The sequence below is a fragment of the Branchiostoma belcheri genome, unplaced genomic scaffold, assembly GCF_001625305.1.
Source record: "Branchiostoma belcheri isolate BF01 breed outbred unplaced genomic scaffold, Haploidv18h27 scaffold27, whole genome shotgun sequence".
NCBI lineage: Eukaryota > Metazoa > Chordata > Leptocardii > Amphioxiformes > Branchiostomatidae > Branchiostoma > Branchiostoma belcheri.
In genome coordinates this window covers 2,469,260-2,477,424 of record NW_017803876.1, presented here as the reverse complement: position 1 = coordinate 2,477,424, position 8,165 = coordinate 2,469,260, and the positions used below count along the sequence as shown (strand labels likewise).

At 41.8% G+C, this 8,165-nt stretch overlaps 1 protein-coding gene across 1 annotated transcript in view; it reads right to left on the bottom strand.

The window, feature by feature from the left end:
- The window catches only part of LOC109472140 (ankyrin repeat and EF-hand domain-containing protein 1-like), a 16,218-nt gene that overhangs the window by 3,891 nt on the left and 4,162 nt on the right, over nucleotides 1-8,165 (bottom strand). Inside the window, exons 4-6 of the mRNA XM_019771715.1 lie at nucleotides 4,240-4,439; nucleotides 1,314-1,587; nucleotides 203-1,043 (exon numbers count right to left, since the gene is read on the bottom strand). Coding sequence (XP_019627274.1) covers nucleotides 203-1,043; nucleotides 1,314-1,587; nucleotides 4,240-4,439 — 1,315 coding nt within the window. The remainder of the gene's footprint in view (nucleotides 1-202; nucleotides 1,044-1,313; nucleotides 1,588-4,239; nucleotides 4,440-8,165) is intronic.

Sequence of the window (8,165 nt, the reverse complement as noted above, 5' to 3'; positions counted from 1 at the left end):
CCAAGGACAGGTCTGATTGGTTATGAGTGACCAGTGTTCAGCACCAAGGACAGGTCTGATTGGTTATGAGTGACCAGTCCTCAGCACCAAGGTCAGGTCCGATTGGTTACGAGTGACCAGTCCTCAGCAGCAAGGACAAGCCAGCTTTATCTTACTACTGGTAGTAGTAGTATATAGGAAAATAATAGGAACTTCGACTTACCCCATCTCTATTAAATACTTGGTAATTTCAATGTGACCATGGGCTGCTGCACACATCAGGGGGGTCTTGAAATACTTGTCCCTGGTGTCGATAGGATAGTTGTTCTGGAAGGCTTGTTTCAGTGACTCTATGTCCCCTAGTTTAGCAGCCTCGCTGATGTTGATGTAGGTTTTCTGCGGATGCTGCAGGTACCACCAGGAGTCGTCCTGTAGGGGGTGCTCAGGGGGGTGGTCCCGGTCGAACCTCCCCGTGTCTGTCCAGTGAGTGGCCCGTGGGATCAGGTGAGCTGGAGGGGCGCCACCCGGCATCCGGGGGCCTTCAGGCAGGGTGCAGATCGGAACGTAGATCTTCGTCTTCCCTCCCTTCTTCCTCCCCTTCTTCCCTCCCTTCTTCTTCTTCTTAGACTTGGGTTCATAACTAGACATAAGGTAGGTTTTCGAGAGGAACTGCTTTCCTGATAGGAACACCTTAGTGTCGATAACCCCTTCCCTAGTTTTATCGTGCTCTGTCAGTAGTTTCTTCATATGGTCGTCATCAGGAATTGGTGCTTTCAGCTTTTTCAAGACCTGGACAAAGTCTTCCTTGTTGACTTTGTAGTCCTTTTCATCGTCTCCAGTGTATAGTTTGGAAAATTCTGCTATCAGGTCATCCTGTCTTTCCACACACCAGTCGTACAAGAATACCATCCAAGGGGCATTAGGGTTCTTCATGCCAGGTTTGGAGTACTTAGTGTAGGCATTTTCTGCCTTCCTGAGTTCTTTTCCTGCTGCTTTGCTACCTGCTTCCTTTGCAATGGCCCGTGGTGTCATGCCGTCACTATTCTTCAACTTTGGCGGACAACCTGTGTGGAAGAGACAAAGAGATCATGGTACCATCTACAAGGTTAACATCTATAAAACCAAGACAGGTAGTATTGCTTACCCTGCCAAACAGGCCTGTAAAAATCTTCCCATTATTTCCCATCAGGGTCATGTCACAGGCACTTGGCAGCAGATCTATTGGCGAGCCCAAACTAATGGTTCTCTTGACAGTATTTTGACAATGCAGGAAAATAATCAAGATTGGAAAGAAAACTGGAATTTTCCAAGTAGAAGGCTGACAATGTCCTCACCTCTCTGTGCCAGGAACTTGCAGCAGCTGTCATGTCCTCCTCTAGCAGCGTAGTGGATCGGTGTATTGCCGTCCGAAGCCACTTGGTTAAAGTCCGCCCCGAAGGCAGCCATGACCTTCAGCACGTCAAAGAACCCGCCCGTAGCAGCCCTGTGTGCGGCGTGGTGACCCTTCCTGTCCACAGCGTTCACGTCTCCCCCCTTCTGCAGGATACACCTGACGACAGCCGCACTCCCCGCACCGGCTGCCTCCATTAGAGGGGTGGTCCCCATCAACTGGAAAATGGCGGGAAAGCTCATTCAGCACCAAGGTCATGGACATTTTCACTTAAACTTACAATTTTACAGGAAAAACTATTTTCAAGAGGGGTACTTCCCATCAAATGGAAAATGGTGGGAAAGGTCATTCAGCACCAAGGCCATGGACATTTTCACACATTTTTATGGAAAGCAGTCAGCTGTTTTCCAACGTAAGGATTGGACTCACCGATTTATCAACCATTTTCACAAGTCTTCAATGGATTCCTGTTATGTCCTAATAAACAGCGTTCAGCTTTTAACAAATGGCTTCTTTCTCACAAGATTGTAAGCCTCTAGCTTTGGAAAACTCGTCCTCTCCTTTCAGCACCGCCAGATATATCACAGTGTGTTACCTCTGGTTGCTATAACATTGTTTAACACAACAGGCAGCTATGTCATGAGAGGATGAGAGAGCTACACATAAGCTGTTCTTCTGCCAGACTGCACAATTAGCCATCTTTACATTACAGACAGTACATCACCATGGGTCCAATTTATCTCTGTCAACAATTTGCAAGGTGAACCGTTCTAAATGTCTTTGTGTGACGTCTTGGAGACCGTTGCCATTTTTCAACTGCATGATTATATCAAGAGGAGCTATTGTTATCAGTATGATGTGTTATACATTGTCACGTTTTACGGGCATCTATCTGAACTGAATTATCATTTTCTTGCCGCCCATTACCCATCCTGTAAAAACTGTTGTAAATTCTTCAGAATGGAATTAAACCAATGGTAATGTAATTCACCATGACGTATATCCCTATGAACAATGATGGGTTTAACTTGTCAGAGCCAATATGAAAGTTTAATGGCCATCAATAGTGTATACTGTCAAAGCATGCTTTGTTAGGGTTGAATGCTAATGGTGCATTAATGTCAAGTTTGTGTAGCCCTTTGGGGACTTCTGCAATCTACCACAGACATCTAACTCATGTGAGTCTCTGAGTTTGGGACTGTTTGTGACTATGTCACTAAGGACGTCATCTGGCAACTGAAGTCCCTGAAAATCAGGCTAGGCAACACCTAGGCAACTGATGTCTACTGAAGGATCTGCAGCACAGATTTAAGGAATGAATTGGTCGCATAAAAGATCTTTTTATGATATCCTTGCATCTGGTAGAGAAAAAAAAATCATATTTATCATATTTTGGTAAGGCAGGCCCTCTCTGACACATTCATTAATTAGATGTATGACACATTCCAGTTTGTTGAGGGTCAAAATGGAGATCACCAGCAGATGCACAACCTAGAAACATAGAATGTACACTTGTGACAAAAATGGCAAAAAAATGGCTTTACTAAAAAAACTGCTTGCTGTCTGTTTCTCCTTTCAAAGTACCATGTGTGTCCATATTATCCAAAGCCTGTTTGGTCTGTTATTCAATAAGCAGCCTTTACAAAGTAACAGGGATGTTATTTTTCTGGAGGCATGAGCAGCATGTAACAAGATAAGACTGAAATGTGCTGAACAATAGTGTTGGAATAATTGGAGCAAATTGATAGTGTAGTGTTTCAAAAGGGTCAGTGATATGCCTGGGTACATTTACCACAACACGCAAACTACTTTAGACTGGGTTTACTCTGCTGTAGAACATGCTTTAGACCTGCATTAGGCATAGACACAAAAAATGGTTTCTAATGTCAACACAATACAAATAATGTGTTGAAAGCTTTAAATGTTGTAGGAAAGGGCATGTTGGCTAATTAGATAATTTCATTAGTCTCATAATCTTTCAAATGCCGTTTAAATTTGTAAGCCAGGTGATTTATATCTCATATAGCATTACTGTTATAACTGTTACATTAGACAAGTACAATATACTTAAGTGGCCACAATTATGACTTTATTGATATTTTATTGAGGAATATTGATCATAAATCATGACTTCAGCTTTTCTGGGTTACGAACATCTGTTTGAAAATGTCAAACACAGTGCTTTGTCTTCAACTTCACAAAAGCAGCTGACTAGTTCACTTTGTTCATGTAGTCTCTGTAATCCGTTATTTGTTCTCATGGCTTGACCATGCCATGTTAACCATAGATATGAATAATACCTTTCAGTTCTGTGTTCAAAGTCCTAAGGCACACCTGACATTTGGTGGAAGGCAATATTTGTTCAGGTTGACATGAGCAAATCCTCTGTAGGCAGGAGCAAGCAGTTGATTTATTGTGCTCTGTACACGTACCTGTGGTTAAGGCGGGATTTCAAAACAAGATGTTTCTACACACAGGTATGTGAGGGACTTCAAAGTCAGCTATTGAAGTGTCTCGTAAGTACTAGCTGCTAAGAGCATACATTAGACTGGTGACATTCAGGAGCTGGTACTGAAGGGAGGGGCTGTCAAAGGTTTTTTTTAATACTGCTGCTTTGTAAAAAAAAAAAAAAAGCACTGTACAAACCACAATTCAGCTATTTGTGCTGCATTTGTCTTTGATAAACAAACCATTTTCTCTCTCTCTCTCTCTCTCTCTCTCTCTCTCTCATGTGTCCAAATGTCCACAGCACAATTTTGATTCTGAATGTGAATTTCAACACAATACCAGTATATTTCTGATAGCTTGTATGTGAACTTATATTTGCTTAACCTCCCAATTAACTATGCTTCTCTATCAACATGTTTTACCTCATGTTTGATGTTGGGGTCTGCTCCCTTCTCCAGAAGCTTGATGCACATCTCCTCGTTCTCCATGGCAGTGGAGCAGGCCACCGTGAGGACAGGTTTCCCGTCGTGGGCCTTGTTGTTGACCGGTGCTCCATGCTGCAGCGCAATCTCTAGGCAGTGGGTGTGGCGTTGGGTAGGGCAGATACAGTAGAACAGTATACCTACAGAGAGGAAGGAAGGACACAAGTCAGACATTCACACATTACACTAGAGTTAAAACCTATGTCTTCATAGATTTCACCTTAATTAATGTTACACTACTAGAGTTAAAACCTATGTCTTCATAGATTTCACCTTAAATTAATGTTGGATTGTCATCAGACAGATGATCAGATTCCTGAAAAGACTTTTAAACTTGTATTTAATCCAGGCCATATCCTTGTGGAGTGAACATTCATCTGAATACCCCAGACTTTCCTTGGCAATTAAGTGTTGGTTGGTGTTCATGCTTTATAAACAAGAACAAAGGTAATGTCTCAAGTGCTTGGTCATTTGTGTGACATTGATGATCAGAGCCTTTCTGCTTACTTCTCTGGGAATGATGATTTCTTAAGGACTTTTGTCAAGGTCTGATGGGTAGAAAAATAAAAGGTTTGGCCATTTACTCCACTAGCCCAACTGCTGAACAGTAACAAAATCCATTAAACACAATCATGTGTTGGGAAAGGCTCCACTCACAGTCACAACCAAACAACCGTTCCCCAGTCTTTGTCGTCCAAGAATAATTAACCAAGTTACCTCGCTGTAGATTCAATTGTGCCTAATTTCCTAATCTGTTTATGCCTTAAAAGCATCCGGCTACGGCAGTGAAAGGAAACCTCAGTCACTGCGTCAATTTTGCCATGACAAGTTAATCCTTCAATCCATCACATTCTTCACACGTTAAGGATCACAAACAAATCACATCTCAGTACCCCGGGCAAACCTCAGAACTCGGGCCTACTCAAATAATCCGAAATGCATTACACGCGGATTGCTCACTGGCTGCTGGCTGTTCTCCTGGCAACCTGGACCACTTTCCCAACCACGCATTTGTTTGACCTACAACAATGTTAATCCCACTAAGCAGTCCTTCAAACCCTGGCGCTGAGTCAGGTTTGGACAGACCACCAGTACACAAGGAAACTTTCAAATGCTTTTCCAGTAGAGATTTGAAATGTAAGGCAAGAAAATATTCAGATAAAGGAAAAAACAGCTTTCTCCTTTCTTCCAGTTCGAAATGTGAAAGAGTGGTATGTAATTGCAAATTAGAAATACTAATCTGACTTTCTTTTGGCTTTTCAACATTACTTTCAATTAATTGACACGTTCTTTTTACAACCTGAGGTATTCTTATCCACAAGCCTGAGCTTTATCAAAATCTGGGTGAAATGTGTTGCAACACCTGTCCGTTCCCATGCAGTAAGTGTAAATAACCAAGTTTCATAAAGTGTAAATAACCAAGTTTCATAAAGTGTAAATAACCAAGTTTCATATACACGTCTTGTACTTCATTTCATGACCACCAGTTTGGAGCAATTATTGTGATTTTCTCCTCCAGGAGGCACAAATACTGGCCTTATCTTTAGTTAATAAGCAGAAACAAAACATTCCTTTGTCAAACGTTGCACAACATGCAGCAACAAGGAATCGTGAAGGAATGTGAAAAGCAAGTGTGTCCGTTTGCAGCCATGGTTACCTTTCAACAGCCACAGCGCAATATTTCACGCTCCCTTAGGATTCATGCTGCATGAAATCGGTTCACAGCCGCAAGTTTCAATTCTCAGTTGGCATGAATCGACCTATTTCATGGATGGATTTCCCCAAGATTAGAGCTTTACAAAACCCCTTGCTGTGTTATTACCCAAGTGAACACCCCACCTAAAAGTTTTATGTGAGTGGAAACATTAGACAAGAACAATATGTAGTGGTAGAAGTCTGCACAAGTGCTATTCTTCCCAGATGCAAGGAAAGCTTTGAATGGTTGACTTTGAATACTTCTTTTTGTCTTACTTGTATAGAACACAATCCAGAGATTCTTACTACATTTGATCAGTATTGTGTACTGCAACAATACATGCTGCTACGCAGAGTTACAGTGAAGAAAAAAACGTTTTAGCCCCGTGAAAGCAGGCAGTTTGTTTGCCAGAATATGTTCAAAAAGTCTGTACATAGAAGAGCTGGCTGCATGGTTCAGGTTCAAGAATTTTTTAATGGCTTGTACATCTTTGTGTGCTCTAGTGTAGATTAGGTAACTGGATCCCCTGTACCCCTCAAAGTGGCTTAGAGGAAGTGTCGAACCTTGAAGGAATAAAAAAGACTTCTTTCAAGGTTGAACAAGTTCTTGATACCCTTGTTATCTCCATGTTAGATGTCCTTGTGGCCTTTGTATAACTCCATAATGCACTCTCAGAGCGTCCTTCAAATGCACAAGCCCATGCTCATTAGGGTATTAAATACTTGTCACTGTTGTCACAAAACACAAGAAGTTGATACCATCCATACTTCTTCTTTCTCCTTGAGTTGGCACTAAATAGTGTGTGTTTCTTAAAGAGGGGGTCGTTCTGCAGCAGCTACTCTGTTTACTGCCCCAAAATATGAAGTATTGGCTATAGTCAAGGCTTTGCAATACATCACTACAAAAATATTTTGACAACATGTATTGGCTAGGGAACAAAAGCAGCAGTAAACAGACCTTCTCTTTTATCATGTCAGTGTTTGCTCTTATGTAGAATGGCCATTTTGCCAGCACCACTCTGAATTATTAATTCTTGATGTAATTGGTCTGAGATTTTCTCTCTCTGAATCAAAATACACTGCATTCCTTTTCCTTTGTCACCTTTCTACATTCTGATTTGTGCTTGGTATTTGGAGTCTTTTGCTGAGTAGGTTAAATATAGCCGCAGGTAGAAACTCTATCAGTGGGGGACAAGGATAGAGTACAAAAGCCACATGAAACCCTTTCTGAAGTGTGTGTAACGTGGGGTATACTGTATCTGGACGTCTACTGACCCCCTGCCTGCAACTGGGGATATCAGTTGTATGTGTCAAAGGGATCAAAATCGCTTCATAACCTTTTCTTTGGCTCCATGGCAGGCTCTATGGGTTAGGTTTTTCTGCCCTTAAATGTGTCTTTTCCTGGTCTGGTTTCTTGGCAGCTTACAAGATCAGAACTACAACCAGAAAAAGCACATTATAACGAAGCCCCCAAATGCTTGCTAAGTAGGTTAACCTTTTCCCTGCTATAGGCCACACTAAAACAGGCTACCCCATGCACTGACTGAATTTGTCCAGGGACTCAACAGCATCAATGGCATGGTGTTGTCAGAACTAGAGTACCAAATGCACAACACCAAATATTCAACCACACAAGTCATGCCCTGTCCGTGCCTGGTCCATGTAAACATTTACCATTTTCTGGGTCTAACATCAAATAATGCATTAGCTGTACTATCAATGCATGTGTGTGTAGATGTAATTTGCCCTCCAATTTGCACCATAGATTTTGATGAGTGTGCACACAGATGAATTGACGGACACTGCCTGTACAGTTTATTACTACCGGTATATCTGGCAAAAGGTGATTACTAGTACATGTAGTTCTTTTTAGATCATCTCTACATCTGATACGCTTAAAATTTACGGCAATGCTGACCCAAAACTTTATTCCCCTGTGTTCCCAAATTGACTTAACAACCGATCTGCTTTAGGTCTCTCCGCTACCCAACAACAGGTGTCTGGGGGTGTGTCAGTCCCACGGGCGGACCATATTTTGCATGATAACAAACTATTTTGTAATTGCACTTAATTGTGTTAGCCATCAAAGAAAAAATATGGTAAAACTGATAGCTTGAATTGCCAGCAATATTAGACTAAGGCTCATTATCAAGCTCCGACTAGTATGCGCC